The following is a 17,377-nucleotide window of genomic DNA, read 5'->3' as shown; positions in this document are numbered from 1 at the left end:
GGTAATAACTTCAGCACCTAGCGGGTCAATAACCTTGGTGATAAATGTTCTAGAGGCATAAAGGGAGTGAAATTGAATTGTAGTAAGTTGGGGAGTTAAGTGAGAACCGAAATAGTGAAGACAGAGTATAGGCAACCTTCTTGGGAAGCTTGACTGTGATTGGCAGGTGGGAACAGGGAGAAAAACTGGAAGGTGATGTGGCAATCACAGATTTAGCTTTTTTTCTTTAATGTGAACAAAGATAAAGCCCTGGACATGTTTAAAAACTGATGGAAAAGAGAGAGGAAATGAGAAAACAAGGCTAACTGATGGAATGAGAGATCAATGAACAAGAATTAGGAGGGAATGGCATCAAAATATAGGCAAAAGAGTTCTATTTTGTTTGATAATCTCTAGAGTAGGCTGTAAAATAAAGTAAGAAGAGAGAGACGCCTGGTGATAACAACCAGAATTACAGGGCTCTAATACAATGCTATACTGATAGGAGTCATTGCCTGCATCACTGATGATATTGTTTCCAGGACTGAGTACTCAATAAAAACTACCCACAGTAGCTGAAGAATGTTTAAACATTCTTCACTGTTGAGAAGATCTGAAATTCATACAATTAATTTAGTCACTATCCTAGGGTCTTTGTCATGAGACTTCATTAGTAAAATAATTCTGGCAATGCTCTAAGATGGTTTGAAAAGTACCATCTGACCAGAAACTGAGTTCAAAACATTACTAGGAAAAAAAATTACTCTAAATAGGTAAGAATGGAATCTTTCTATCATGTTAACAAACCACATTTTACAGACAAAACTGGAAAATTTACAAGATAAAATATAGGGAAGAAGACAGATGTTCTAAGGAGCCATCGATCCTCTTTTCAATTTATTTAGAAAATTATTTTATTTCAAAATAGATGACAAAAGAGTATATAAAACTGGGAGGTGAAGCCTACTGGTTAAGAACACAGATTCTGCAATGAGAAACTCTGGCCTGAAACCCAGCTCCACCTTGGGCAAGTGATTTAATCCTTCTGGGCATGAGATTCCTCAACTGCAAAGTGAGGACAGTAAGAGCACTAGACTGTTGTGAAGATTAAATGAGTTCATACATGTAAAGCACTTGGAACAATATTTGGTACATACTAAGTGTTACATAAAGTATCTCTATCTGTAATACTATTATTATTATACAAAATGTATAGGTACAGTTTAAAGAATAAAACAAACATGCACATACCCACTATTTAGTAACTTAGAAGCCCGCTGGGTACTGCAAATCAATCACAGCCCCTACCTTCCTCCCTCCAAACATAACAACACTGGACTTAATGTTGATTATTTCTTTATTTTTTTCTTCAAAGGCAATTGGGACATTGTAAATATTATTTGGAACTTTCTTTTGTAAAATGATGAAAAGAGAAAAGCTATACTTTCTTAAGTCTTAAATATAAAAATCCATTAAAGTAGAAGGATCTGTATTAGAAATTTGGATATAAAACCCACAGACTTACCCGAAAGACTTTTTTGTTCGTATTATTATGGTTTTGCCATCCAGATTCCTCAAGTTTGGTCAGATTGTTGAATTTTTGGTTTACATCTTCTACCTGTTAATAAATAAAGCACAAGTTTTTCAGATTAATACTAATCTTATTAAAATCACAAACTAACCAAAGCTTCAAAAAATTAAAAATGGTGACTCATACTGGTGAATATAAAATTAGGCTAAGTCATTCTCAATTTAGTATTCAAATCGAATTTTTTTTTATAGTATCATTGATATACAGTCTTATGAACAACATTGTGGTTTCAACATTCACCCATATTATCAAGTCCTCACCCCACTCCCCCATTGCAGTCACTGTCTATCAGCGTAGTAAGTCAAATCAAGAATTCTTAGGGCAAAATTGCTCAATTTAGTTTTGGTCTTACAAACCTCCAAAATCTCCATAAAGGATATCATATATGAATAGCTCTCCTAAATTATTTTTGATCACTAAAATGGTAGGAGAGGGACATCCTAAATTACATAATGTGAACAGTTTTTTTTTGTTTTTTTTTTTTACAAAGTTTATTTATTCATTCCTCTACTGAAGGACAGATTGGATGCTTCCAGGTTTTGGCAATTATGAATAAAGCTGCTATAAACACCTGTGTACACATTTTTATGTGGACATATGTTTCCAAATCACTTGGGTAAATGCCAAGAAGCATGCTGGATCAAAATTTAAGATTATATTTAATTTTGTAAGAAACTGCCAAACTGTCTTCTAGAGTGGCTGTACCATTTGTGCATTTCCACCATCAGTGAATGACTGTTCCTGTTGCTCCACATCCTCATCAGCATTTGGTATTATCAGTGATTTGGGTTGTTGCATTCTAATAGGTAGGTAGTAGTATCCTGTTTTCATTGGCAATTCCCTATGATATTAAGCATCTTATTTTTTCATATTCTTACCTGTCATCTGTATATTTTCTTTGGCAAGGTTTCTGTTCAGATCTTTTGCCCATTTTTTAATCAGGTTGTTTGTTTTCTTATTTTTGAGTTTTAAAGAGTTCTTTATATATTCTGGAGAACAGTCCTTTATCAAATATGTTATTCACAAATACTTTCTCCCAACCTGTGGCTTGGCTTCTCATTTTCTTGACACAATCTCATTTTAAAAGATTCAAATAATATGCCTACTATCAGAATATGAATGTATGATTCCCATCCTTCTGGTATTTCCAGTCCCCTCTAGAGAGGTCACTACGGTCAACAGTTTGGTAAATATGCTTTGAGTTCCCCTTATTATGCATTTATATACATATTCTCAATCTCTCTCCTAAGTAAATGTCAGAAAGACTCAGGATTACACTTAAGACCAACTGATTTTCAACAAATGTGCAGTGCAATTCAATGAGGAAAGGATAGTCTCTTTTAATAAACAGTGCTGGGAAAATTGGGATATCCACAAGATGAATTTACTCTTACCTGTATCATACACAAAAACAAATCCCAAATGATCATACACCTGAAATATGAGTAAGAACTAAAACTATAAATCTTTTAGAAGAAAACCTAAGAGAAAATCTTTATGACCTGACATTAGGCAAAAACGGGTCTTAGACATGATGCCAAAATCACAACATAAAAATTTGATATTAACTTTAAAATTAAAAATATTTGCACTTCAAAAGACACCATTAAGAAAATTATAAGAGAAGCCACACACTGGAAGAAAAATTTGAAAACATTTCTGATAAAGGACTATCCAGAATATATAAAGAATATATAAAGAATATGTAAAGACCAACCCAATTTAAAAATGGGTAAATGATCTGAATATTTTACCAGAGACATATAAATCACTAATAATCACAAGAAAAAATACTGAACATCAGTACTCAGAGAAACACAAATCAAAACTACAATGAGATGTTCCACATCCACTAGGATGACTATCCTAGACAGCAAGTATACTGGTGAAGAGGTGGAAATAGGAAGACTCAAACATTGTTGGTGCAAATGTAAAATGGTGCAATCACTCTGGAAAATAGTTTGGCAGTATCTTAAAAAGCTGAACATAGATTTACTGTATGAACTAGCAATATCTAGATTATCTACCCCAAGAGAAATTAAAACAAATGCCCACACTAAGACTTGTATGTGAATATTCAGATTATTCATAATCACCACAGAATGGAAACAACCTTAAAGTCCATTAACTGGTGAACAGCGTGATATATTCACACAATGGAATGAAATTCACTACTCAGCAATGAAAAGGAACAAGGCACATGATAAAGCTACAACATGGAGGAACCTCAAAAACATCATGCTAAGTAAAAGAAATCACATAGAAAAGACCACATACTGTATAATTCTATTTAATATGAAATATTCAGAAAATGTAAATCCACAAAGATAGCAAGTAGATTAGAGGTTGCTTGGGACTGGAAGTAGGAATGGGGATTGACTTGCAAATAAGCAGAAAGGACATGGTGATGAAAATGTTCCCAGTGGGCTCCTTCAATCTGGAATTCAGGTCCTCCAGTTCTGGGGTGAAAATTTTAAACTGTTTCATTAATTATTTCCTCTTCATTATTTTTTCTGTTCTCTTTTTCTGGAATAGTACTTGGATATTATACTTCCTAGGCTGGTCCACTTAATTTTCTTATCTAGTCTCTCTTATTTGACATCTTTCTGTTTGCTCTATTTTATGGGAGATCTTAGCTTCATATTTCATCTTTCTGCTGAATCTTACATTTCTGGTCTCAGTTTTTAACTTCAATGAGGAATTTTTATGGTTCTCTGTTTTTTTTAATAGCTGTTCTTATTTGGCAGATGAAATGTTTGGTTTCTTTCAGAATACTGCAGTTAAAAATTCTTTTCTCCTATTATCCCCACTTCCTCCATTCAATAGCTTTCTTCCCTTTTTTGCTTTGGCCTTTTCTTTTCAGGTTTGAGGTTCGGTTCCTCAACTGTCTAATGATCACTGGCTAATAATGGGTCCTAAAATAGTATTTTGTATCTTTATTTTTATCTCTAAAATAAGCTCAAATAGTTAGAAGGTATTACATCCTCACATACATATCCTGAATCTTCCTAATGATTCCCTCTATCATAGCACTTTGTACATTAGATTGGAATTATATGCTGTGAGTGACTGACTAGTAAAACTACAAACTCCTCTGGGAAAGAGAATGTGCCTTATTTATCAACTCTTAGTACAATGCCTGGCACACAGTAGGAACTCAATAACTGCTAGATGAACTGAACTATTGAAGACCAGATTTACTCATTTTCTCACATGTAGAATCATTATAGACTACTCAGCATTTAAATATAATCTCAATTTCCAACTCATATAGAGATTATCTTGACAATATGGGGTAGGAGTAGACATCAATTTAAAAAAATTATAAAGGTTTACAGTTTATTAAGGTACTGTCTAATATCTTGTTTAATATTACAGGTATCTAAGCAGCCACTATTACCCCCATTTTACTACTGTTAGCTCTTTTTCAAAAAAATAGACTCAAAAGCTAATATATTCAAAATACTTGACCACATACCTGAAAACTAATCATATCCCAAAATCCATCCAGATCTGTACAGGTAGTCTCCTTTTCACCTCGTTTATATTCACAATTGTCCACCAGTCCTACAAACTGTTTGAACCTCTCTTTCATAAGGAGTCTTGTTTGACCAACTGCTGTGCGAATAAGATCTTTAGCTAAAGGAAAAAGAGGTTTTTAAAAATTAAAGAACAAAACATGACCTTTGTTGCAAGCCAACCAGCTGTTACGAAGACCTAACCCCAAATATCTGAGAACTTACAGAATCAAAATCTTATCTTAATGCAAACAAAAATATCACTACAAAACTGTTATACAAATACTGAGAGTTAACTATCTGCTTCGATTCTTGCAAAAAAATTAGCAATATTCAGTCTCATACATATTGCTAGTTCTTGTATTTCTTAAGAATTCAACCTCAAATTACTCACTGCACATTAGTATCTAAGAAGCACTTCAAACTGATATAGCACATAAATGATTTTTTTCTAAATAGCTTCCCCAAATAAGATTATGGAACTTCTCAGAAAATCTGTTCCACACTTATAAGATAATTTTTATTCTGAAATTATTTTTACATAATTAAACAATAGCAGTTATAGATGTCACTCAAAGTTGTATGAAAAATGCCTAATAATAAAATAGGCAAATGTCTATTTCTCAGGTATGATAGTGAATATTCTAATTACTTATATCTCTTAAGTCATATACCATTTTAGCAGCTATTAGTGAATGTATGTTGATATGAAAAATCCTTGCTATTTTGAATAACAATGAAATTATAAAGGTGGACAACACTAGATTTTTATTTTTCAGATAAATGTAACCATATTAAAAGATACAAAGTTAAGACATAAACATAAATATTGTCTCACCATCATCTGGAATGTCCAATTCAAGCTTCCTGTCCCACTCAAGGCAGTGTGAAGTTAATTTCTCAGTTTCTGACTGGAGTATATTTCTAAAATTATGACATACATTGCAGTTTTACAAATGTTTCTCAGACTAATATTAGCTTAGTATGGTACTTACATATAATATTAGGAAGGTATAAAAGGGAGGCACATGTTAATTTCCCAGAGTTGATGCTTAGTTATTTTATGAACTGTGATATAATAAAATCCATAAAAACTAGTTAGTAACCTATATATGCCCAACCTTTACACCTAAAACTTATGCTGGTTGTTAATGCCACTTTTTATGCTAATATTTCCATTTTGTTCTGTTCTTATTTTTCAGACACTGAAGAGAATCAGACATTCCTTAGTTCTGTTACTAGTTCTCTGTTAATTGTCCATGGACCAACTGCCAAGAGTAGGCTGAAACTAAAAACTGTTAAGTCTAGAATCATCACAGTGATAAGGTCTTACAGATTCTCTATAGTTATTAGAGACTGGGCAAGGGCAATGGTTCTCAACAGGGTCAGTTCTGTCCCTTGGGCACATTTAGCAATGTCTGGGGGCATTTTTGACTGTCATGAACTGGAAGAGGGACACTGCCAAATGCCCTACAGTGTGGCAGACGGCCCCTACAATAAGAATTTTCCAGCCCCAAATGTCAATATTGCCAAGGTTAAACAACCATGACTTAGGGTAAATTTAATCTTTCTTTATAAAGGACATCCTGGTAGAAGAAACTGAAGAAAGATGGTTTTAGTTTCTTAAAAGAAAAATTTAGCTGTTTATATTCAATAGCATAACAGAAACAACTTCATTAACAAGAAAGGACACCTAGCTTAGATTTGACATTACTCACTTGGATAAATTGCTCATTATCTCAATATCTCAACTAAACAACACAAGCGATTAGCTAATCTCTAAAATCTTATGCCCTTAAAAATAATTGACGTGGCTCTCAAACATATAAAAAGATACTCATCCATAATAGAAGAAATGAATATTAAAACTACAGTGAGATAATATTTCTCATCTTTGATAGCCAAGCTCAAAAAAATTGTTAATACTGCACTGGAAAAGGTGTGACAATTTTCTCACTACATTCATGCTAGAATAACAGTATGCAATCATTTTCTGTGTATTGTGGAATGTTGGGGCATTTCTCCAAATGAAGTCCTCTGATTTGTTTCCAAGGCTTTTAGGTGACATATTTGAAGTTTCTCAAACAAGATGTTAATTTTCACTTTCCACAGTTGGAGAAACATAATCCTATTTCATGATTTAGTGGGCCAAAGAACCCCTTAACATCTTCCACTACCCTTTTATAAAACAGCATTAATTTGGTTTCTTTGTGGGAGCGGAAAAAAAAGTATGAGAAAATAGGAACTCCCATACTTTGCTGGATAGATTGAGGTCATCATATATTTGCACATGAGAGAACTGAAAAGCATACAGGGTTGTTCTTTGCAGCCTTGCTTTATTAGTAATAGATTGAACTCAGTGTAAATAACTAGCAACGGGGACCTATTAAGTAAATTGTGGTACATCCATAACTGGATACTATCTGGCCCTTTAAACATAGACACATACACACACACACAACATGGAAAATTCTAAGTACTATAATGGAATGTCTCCAATATTGAACTTTAAATGAAGACAGAATGGTATGCTATTGTTATTCTAAATAAAAAACACATATGTTTATGTTTGTCTATATATACATTATCTACCTCTGAAAATATTCACAAGAAATAAGTACATTTGCCTCCAAGGATGGTGTAAACTATGGGTTTGGGAGACAGAGTTGGGAAAATGACTTCTCACTTGCCCGATTGTCTACCTTTTGAATTAGGATGAATGTACTAGCTACTGAAAAAAATAATTCAAATTCAAAATGTAAATGAAAACCACCCAAAGTCTAATACATCTATTATATATTAAGGTTAGAAATAGATTAATTTCTATTTTAAGTGTGTAGACATTAAGACAAAATTCTTACACTCAGAACAAAAAAAGGACACACCTGAAATATGGCACATCATGTTGTGGCTGAGATAGCTGATCTTTATTGATTCCAAGTGATAGGACTTCTTTTTTTGGAAGGTCATTTGAATTTTCACTAGTAGTTTCATTTTTATTTAAGACATGTTCTATAGGATAAAAAAAGATTATACATTTCAAAGCAGTGCTTCCTAAAATGACATACCCCATAAAAAGAGAAAAATTTTTTAATTCTTCAATTTTTTCAATGTTGAATTTTAAAATTTCTGCTTCAATATTTTATTCACTGTGCTTCCTCTAAAGTATCTCTTAACATTCTTCATCTCTTCAAATTTACATTTATCCCCCCTGACCCTTTCTCAGTCTGTATTCCTCCTTCCATCTCTTTTCAAATGTCTTTCCCCATGACTTCTCATCTCTTCTGCCCCTGAGGTCCCATCCCTTAGTTATATGGTGAAAAGGGCTCTAAATAAATCTCTGATAAATCAGAATCCAGAAAAGCAAGTAAAAATTGAAAGTACCATACCTTTATCCCAAATTGTTAGAGAACCCAAAGGACACTGTAGTTTATCTGAATCTTGATGTACTGTCTTGGTAGAGTAAGCTTTACATTTTTGTGCCACAATGTCTTTTATTGCTTCTTGAGTTTTATCACTAAAAACAATAGCAAAAATAGACTTCATAAAGCATGAACCCCATGTAGCAAATTGACAGACCTCAAAATTATGTCACTTTTTGCAAACCTGGGATAAAATATTTGTTTCTTAAGAAATACATTTTAAAAAATGTATCTATTCTGGAGGGGAAGGTTTTTAAACACCAGTACGGTGGGAATTTTCCATCTTTACTAAGTGAACTGAGATCCAAAAATTCTGAAGAGCTCTTCATGGGCCATTAGCGCTCAGTGTAAGCCTTGGACGCTGCTGAGCAGTTTCTAGTAAACTTACTGTCCACCAGTCTTTGCAAAACTATCTTGCCTTTTCTTTTAGAGTCCAAATGACTTCCATTCCCTACCCCCACTTTGCAAGTTACTCACTTTTGCCTTTAGAGGTAGTTTTTTTAAAGTAATACTCAGCAAAAAAACACAAACAAAAAAACACAAAAAAATCCCAAACTATATTTGAGCTTAGTCTTATAGCAATTTCTTCTTTCTAAAAATTTATTTCTAAGCGTTATAATATAGTCACTTACTAAAAGCAAAAAACCACAAATTGTACTGTGAAACTAATGATAATAACAATGCATGGGAAATATCAAAACTGTCAAATTCATTATTGCAGCCTTCTGAAAAATTGTTTTAAAAGATCCAAATTTTCATGATTTATCATTAATGTAGTTTACTAACTAAATAATAACTTTTAAAGAGTACAGACCAAATCTAAGAAAGGTATTTGTTATTCATCTTAGCAAGGAATTCATTATTGATGTTATATTCTTACACTTCTGTTTTTAAAGGGGTCCAGGTATAACTGGGTGTCAAGAAAGCATCAGCACTTCTGGGAGTCATAGGTGTTACTTGATAGGTTTCCAGACCATCCACTGGCTGAAACATAAAATCTTTAGGAGCAAAGGAATTCTTCCCTTTCATTTTTGCGGTATTTGTCTTAGGTAAGTTTTCCATTTTTGATAAGACTCCATTTGGATCCATTCCATTTATTGTACTGGTTTGAGAATGTAAAGTATTTTCTTCACTATCAACTTTAAAAGAAATGACCTAGATGTGGGTAAACAGAATAGAGTGAGAATTGCTCATCTGGGGATATATTTGACCAATTTTTACAGGCCTGAAAATGTGAAAGTTGAGACTTATGTTCCACAGACATAACTTAAGAGACAAAAACAAATACAATTAAATGTATACATGAAATCATAAGATCAGCTACACTAAACTATTGCTATGATCCAGAAAGAAAGAAAATCAATCCTTATTACAGGACTAAAAAGTAAGTTTTAAGTATTATTACACATTTAAGTCAATTAAAACACGAAAACTAAGGTGGAAAAATTTACTCACCTAAAAAATACACATCTTTTTGCTTAAATTACGTTGGTAATTACAGTGGTTTGAGAATCAGAAGTCCAGTGTTTATTGGGTAACTATTATCAAGGACAAATACTTTTTTATAAATAGCCTTGTATTATTCATAACCTTATCATATGAGCAAAATTATTTTTCAGTATGACACAGCAAGATTAACCATATAAAATGTTAAGCATATTTTCTTTTTCAGTTTATCTGATTTTTTAAATTGAGATGTAATTGACATATAACATTATATTATATATAGGTGTACAACATGAGTCAATACATATGTTGCAAAATGATCACCACAATAAGTCTAGTTAACATCCACCACCACACTTAAAACATTTTTTTTGTGATGAGAATTTTTAAGATCTAGTCTCTCAGTAACTTTCAGATATACCATAGAGTATTATCACTACAGTCACTATGCTGTACATTACATCCCCAGGACTTAAATAACTGGAAGTTTGTACCTTTTGACCATCTTTCCATTTCACCCATCCATTTAAACATCATTTTTAGAGGTTTCTACACTTATGATTTTTAATCAGATATCAACTGAAACCAGAGTATTTCAACCTGGACAAGAGTTTAAGGGTTCCTAAGGCCAGCATAGAAGGGAAAGTAAAAACTAGTGATAATCCTTAAGGAGAAAAAAATCTTAAGGGGTGAATTATGAGGTGCAGCTGCTTGTCTGTAAAGATTTACTTTATATTGCCTTCCTTAGAGGATCGATGTTTGCTTTTTAGTAAGAACCTAGCCAGGTTTCTTACACTATGGCATAACACTTTTAAGGTTAACAATTATCACACAGACTATAAGCTGAGGGACTGGGTCCTCAAAATGGTGGCTCTTTGAAGACTTTACTAGGCACTATGCTAGATGCTATCAGAAATGACAGGTCATTTTATTCTTTTCTTAAAACTACTCTGTGGAGGTATTACCTGTTAGAGATGGGAAAACAAACTTCTAATTTGCCCAAGTTATATAGTTAATGAAAGCAGACAATATTCAAACTCAGGCCTAAATGAATTCAAAGAGAACGGTGCATTTCACCATACTTCATCCTCTCTCTCAGCTAATTCCCAAGATTTCTGTTAGCTGTGTTTTTATTATTTTTTCTGTCTCCTACTAACCAAATTATATTTTCTCTATAAAGCTCTGAAGATAAGATACCTGAAAAACAACATTCAATCCCCTTGATTCTTCTTTATGTTTCAAGGTCTTAACACACATGTAGGTTAACCTCTTGAAGTTTTGTATGCTTAATTTCAACTTTGTGAAAGTAACAAGTGAGATTTTCAAAGTTTCTAGAAATAAACAGATGTTTATGCTCTACCTTGTCAGGCTTTGCTTCTAACTTTTTGGCAGGTCTTCCTTGATTTGGTGCCTTTCTTTCTGCTTCATTATCTAAAATAAAAATGAAATAGGATATCCATTTTGACTAGATGGAAATGCTGCATTAAAAGTACTAGGTAATCTGGGAAAGGAAAAAACAGGCAAGAATAGGAGGAATGTATGTCTGAAAGGTTTTTATGATTAAAAGTCATATTATAAAATGGGATAAAATTTATAAAATTTCTTGACAAGTAGAGACCATCAGTTTCTGAAACAAAACAAGGGTGTAAAGGCATATTACTTTTTTCCTGTATATCAAATACATATTATAGAAACTTAGGAAAAATTTTTGAAAAATACAGAACAATAAAAATTCACCCAAGATAACACTACTCAGTAATAATCACTGTTGACACTTCAGGGTATGTTTTTCCATTTTTTCCTTTTGTTCGCATATTCACATATATATTATAGAGCTATGAGCTGTTCAGAGTCTGACCTTTTTTCCTTGGTCTACTTAATGTATCATGAACGATGTTACTTTGTGTACTTTCACATTGGTCTTAAATGGTTACATTGTATTCCAGCAACTGGATGGACTATAATTTATATGGGCCATTAATTTTCACTTTGAAGCACGGCTTACACCAATTCAGATACTTAAATGTTTGAGCACCCACACAGTGGGTGTGTGCACAGAACCCGCTGTGCATAGAACTACCTTCAGGAATTAGAATCTCCCATTTCTGCACCTATGACTCAAAGAAGTATATGAATCTTAAAACAGAATACAGAAAACCTCAAGGACCAAAATATTCTAGGTCAGTCACTGATCAAGAAATAGTTCTTACCATTAGTAGCTCTTGTGACTGGTTTTCTTCCTGTAATGGATGAGACTGGTCTGGCAATTTGCCTTGCTGCTTGAGTAGCCGATCGAGTCATTCTCACAGACGTAGGCATTACAGGCTGACCAACTATGGGAAAAAATAATAAAATCAAATGCTTTCTGAAACTTATTAAATTATTGTTGTGACACCATCAGAGCTCATAACAATTGCTGATATTCCTACCTTTTTTTTCTTGGTCCAACACTTTTTCAGAAGTTTGTCTTTGACCAGGTGGGATTGCTCGAATATCATTCCTATTATCAATCTATTGAAAAGATTATGTGTTATGTGATTTAACTGCATAATGAATCAAATCACATTTTTAACCTGTAAACTGATCCTGCATCTGAAATCTGTTGCAAATGACCCAGCAAAAAATTCACTACCCTAAATAAAATGAGACTAAGAAAGGAGTTTTACATTACATAAATTTTTTTACAAACATTTTGAGATTTAGGAAATGCTAATAAGTTAAGCTTATTAAAAAGAGGTGACTATAGTCTTCTGAGAATCATTAAACATACCAGGCATGTTTCCATTTCAAGACCTTTGCAATATGTCTAGATAATTCTTCTCCTGGATAGAAAGCTCTTTACCATAGTTCACTCTTCTACTTCTTTGAAGACTTCACTCAAAATGCCACCATTCAGTGAGGCCCTGCCTGATTGCCCCTATCAAAATTCCACCCTACATCTACTTCAGTATGCCCCATCTCCCTTTTACCTCCTCATAATACTTACGACCACCTGACATACTATATACTTATTTTTTTATTGCCTATCTCACAACTATACCCTAGAGGCTAGAGGAAATTGGTAGTGACTCAAAATTTATTGAATATATCAAGTTTATCTTCCTCACCTGATAAAAAGGGATATGTTATTTCTATCCTTGCCTACTTCACTTTATTTTAGTAATCCTCCTAGGAACTTTATCCATAACAGTGTTTTGGAGACCCACAAGTTTGTAAAACCCACCCTATGTGCTTTATATTCCTAAATGCCCTTTGTGGTGACATGAAATGCATAAGAAAAGTAAATGAATAAAAAGAATGTGACAAGGACAACGTTTGGTATGGCTATCATAATTATATCAAATATTGCCCATATGCCTGGGCAAATAACTTAGGTGAACATTTTCTTAGCATCCAGCCAAAACACTTCTATGTCATCATATCAATAATATTAATTTTGGAATTATTACATCTCATAAATTACTATACTTGAGCTGATATTAGATTAAAAATGGATTTACTTACTCTGAGAAAAAAAGCACAATTTGTCATTCTACTAACACTCATCTACTAATTATAAACTATACCTCAATCTGCTCCATTTGGTTTTTGGCCTTCGACCTTGTAATCCGTACAGAAGATGAAACAGCCTTAAAACAGTCAAGAGAAGATAAAGTTTTAAAAAGTGAACTGGCAAAAGTTTATTTCCATGTCTCATTATGTAATAAAGTTTCCATTTTAAAGTTAAATTTTATCCTTAATCATTTATGGCAAATAGATACCTGCTAACTTGAATTTCCATTTTTTTTCTGGTTCTGGCTTGATTTAAATTACATTTAATTTAATAACTTCAAAACTTACTCTTTTTATCAATGAGAAGAGGAATTTTTCCAGGTACTAGATTTCTCATTTCTATGATTAATTAGCTAGATATATTTGGAAAGTAGTAGATGAACAGACTGGAGTATCAGGATCTTGCTTTATGTTTAATGAAAAGCAACCATACAGTATACTTTCCTAGTTTTGATAATTTGCCTACAAGTCTCTTGATTATGTACTTGTCCATTGTCAGTAAGAAAATAGAGACCTGATCACAAAGTGTGGAAAAAAATCTAGCATGAGAAAGACTGATTAAAATGTGGTAAGATATTTATCAACTCTATAAAATTTCTTAAGCATAAGGAGACTTTTCCTCTAGATGAGAAGTCATTTTTTTCTCCAAATCTCAGTGAAAACTGAGTGTTAAAGAAATTAGTCTTTTCTCTAGAATGTATAAAGGGAACAAAATTCAGCAATGTCTATTGTCTAAGTAGAATAAAAAACAACTTTGGTGAATCTTATTATTTAACACAATGATGTGTTTCTTGTTCCCCCTACATATATATTTCTTTAACTATTTTAAATGTTGTTTATAGTTTAGATCAATTATTGGGATCCTACATATTCTTCAAAAGCCAGCTTAAATCTAACACCTTCCAAAGTTTTCTTTGATGTTCCTTCAAACATAAATAATCTCTCCCTCCTCTAATATATAGGATATACTTATATCTTTCCACCTTGTACTATATTCTATTAATTTTGGTTTCTTCCACATTACCCTAAGGTTATACACACAGTAAATGATCAAAGATCTGTCAAATGAAGGAATGAGATTCATGAAACCTAGAAAAATAGGCAGTATCTGGGGCCTTCATATTACTCAATTCTTATTTAAATCAGGAGTATACAGTCAGTGAGGACTTTTATACTTATCTTTAAATTAGCAAATCACCAAGGACCACCTCATTTACATCTGCCTATGTTCAAGCTTTATCGTTCTTGACTGACCATTCATTCTCTTTAGATCACCCCTCCCTTAGCGTCTATCCTCCATTTTAGTTCTCCTGCCACTCTGACCAGTCCTTTCTTAGCCTGTCATGGTACCTGACGTCTATCCACCTGTTTTATCCTACCTCCACTTCTCTATAGCTACATCAAGAGACCTGATTTTCATCTTCTGAGTTACTATTATGTGATTATCAACTCCTATTAACTAGTTAAGTGAAATAAAGGGACTAATGGGAAAGTTATTTTAATAATTTAATCTCTTAAAATTTCAGTTAAAAGGAATTATTCTTCTATATCAGGTTAGGATATTAAGTTTACCTTTTTTGGCTCAGTTTTCATAGTAGTCTCATTTGATAAAAGAAAGTAAGGCATATCAGGTCTATAAAGACCCATTCTAAATACTCCTCTTTTAGCTTTCTCTCTCTGCTCTTTCAATTTTTGAAGTTGTTTTTCTTCTTTGTATTTTTGGAGCATTTGCTTTCGTTGATCACTTAGAACAGTTTTCACTGACCCTAAGCAGAAAAAAAAACAGTATATAAACCATGTCATATAAAAAGTTAGGCAAACATTTAACTTCTAACTTCAACTGCTACTAAGAAATGCTTTTAGTAACTTCTTATAATTCTTCAGTACTCTAACCACAAGTTATTTCAATCCCCACTCTTAAAATTTCTATTTCTTTTGCCTTCATTTGCTCAAATATTTATTAACTGCTTGCTGCATACTTGGCATGTATCACTTCACTTTAAAATTAACTAACTTCTATGAGAGCCAACCTCTAGGCTGGCTGTGATCTCCAGTGATTCTCACCTCCTGGTAGTTACACCCTTGGGTCATCCCCTTCCACACTGAACAGGGCTGACCTGAATAACCAAAAAAGTGCTGTGGAAAAATATGATGGACTGTCACTTCGAATACTAGGTCTTTAGAGACATAGCAGCTGTTGCCATGCTCTCTCTTGGACCACTTGCTCTATGTGCCAGTGGTCACATGGAACCTTAAGGAGACTCAAGCAACCCTATGGAGATGTCCACGTGCAAGGAACTAAGGCCTCCTGCCAAAAGCCAGCATCAACTTGCCATGTGAGTGAGTCATCCTGGAGGCAGATTCTCCAGTCTCAGTCAAGCCTTCAGATGCATCCCTAGATGACATCTGCACAGTAACCTCCTGAACCACCCAGCTAAGCCACTTCCAAATTCCTGATCACAAAAATTGTGTGAAATAATAACTATTTATAGTTTAAAGCCACTAAGTTTTAGGGTAACTAATATAATTTTTTCCTTTGATATTAGGACTGCTTCAGTTTCCTTAGCTCAACTTAGGTTTCCACCTATATAATCTCATGCTGGTTTAAACTAATTTGAAAAATATGAGTGGCTACTATGTGTAAGGCATTTTTAGGCAATAAGAGTAAGTTAGAGAATTTCTGCCTTAGAGGGACTTACAGTATCCCAGGGAAATGAACAGTTTCAGACTGGTTTAGTATGGCATGAATGGTAGCAGAATGCACACAATAGGGAATCAGTACAAACCTCTCTCTGGGGAGATCAGGAAAGGCTTTTCAGAAAAGAGATACTTAAAAGGTTCTGAAGAATGAGAATATGTTTGCCCACTGGGTGAGGATTAAAAATAATCCAGGGAGATCACTGCACAAATCAGCCAATCTAATTTAAAAAGCATATACTCAAAATGGATAATTTTATGGTCTGTAAATTACACCTTAATAAAGTTGTTTAAAAAATAATAATCCAGGCAGAGAAGAGAACATGCAAAAGCAAAAATGACTTTTTTTTTTTTCTCTAAATGTTCCTTCCCTCTCTTGATCTAACTGCAACCTGGCTCTCCCCTGAAGACACTGCTTCCCGAGTTGTCCTCTCAGTCTCTCAAGTGGTTGACTATTTTTTCTCCCATACTGATCAATATCACCAGACCTAAAGAGGAGAGGTGTCCTCACTGCTACTTCCCAATTATTTCTTCCTTTTCATTAACAGATCCTAGCTTTACATTTCATGTCACCTGATCATACTATATAGTACCCCAGCTTGTCATCTACAGACCCTCCAGGTTTCCTTCTCATTCCTCGATGGCTTTAGTGCCTAGCTCATTATCACTGTTGCCAACACTATCCTTGTGCAAATCTTAACAACCCCTCTAATACCCCAGCTTCTCAATTCTTAGGCTTACTTTCCTCCAATGATCGCTCTGCTACACCTTAGCTACCCATTGGTCACGTCTACACTAGTATCTCAACCTTTCTCATGACATGGCATACATAAATAGCATTTACACAGTACACTGGAGCAAACAGAGAGACTGCCTATGACCACATACAACTACCCAGAGAGGGCTCTGACCAACCCAGGTGCTGTCAGAAATGTCCTGAGAGGACCGTATCTTGTACACCTGTGCTCACTGGTGAGACAACCAGGTACCCTTCTTTCATGCCATTATCTTGTTGACAAAAGCTAGTCAGTTTTCCTACAGAATGTCCTGCACTGTTTATCTGTCTGCTTTCTCATGTTTTCACTCATTCCTCTGGTCGTCATGTCTTCTATAAACTGGAAATTATATTAATGCTTTTGATTAGACTCAAATTCAATTTCTGGGGCAAAGGC

The 17,377-nt window shown here is 33.8% G+C and overlaps 1 protein-coding gene across 2 annotated transcripts in view; it reads right to left on the bottom strand.

The window, feature by feature from the left end:
* DLGAP5 (DLG associated protein 5) overlaps positions 1-17,377 on the bottom strand; it is a 33,229-nt gene that overhangs the window by 11,411 nt on the left and 4,441 nt on the right. For both annotated transcript variants that reach the window (XM_036918510.2, XM_036918515.2), the window contains exons 3-13: positions 15,081-15,274; positions 13,523-13,585; positions 12,386-12,467; positions 12,167-12,289; positions 11,317-11,387; positions 9,391-9,665; positions 8,478-8,605; positions 7,974-8,100; positions 5,927-6,012; positions 5,049-5,209; positions 1,505-1,597 (exon numbers count right to left, since the gene is read on the bottom strand). In XM_036918510.2, the coding sequence (XP_036774405.2) occupies positions 1,505-1,597; positions 5,049-5,209; positions 5,927-6,012; positions 7,974-8,100; positions 8,478-8,605; positions 9,391-9,665; positions 11,317-11,387; positions 12,167-12,289; positions 12,386-12,467; positions 13,523-13,585; positions 15,081-15,274 (1,403 nt within the window). The remainder of the gene's footprint in view (positions 1-1,504; positions 1,598-5,048; positions 5,210-5,926; positions 6,013-7,973; positions 8,101-8,477; positions 8,606-9,390; positions 9,666-11,316; positions 11,388-12,166; positions 12,290-12,385; positions 12,468-13,522; positions 13,586-15,080; positions 15,275-17,377) is intronic.

The sequence above is a fragment of the Manis pentadactyla genome, chromosome 11, assembly GCF_030020395.1.
Source record: "Manis pentadactyla isolate mManPen7 chromosome 11, mManPen7.hap1, whole genome shotgun sequence".
Lineage (NCBI taxonomy): Eukaryota > Metazoa > Chordata > Mammalia > Pholidota > Manidae > Manis > Manis pentadactyla.
Note: the sequence above shows the minus strand (reverse complement) of the source record. Positions and strands in the feature narration are given on the sequence as shown.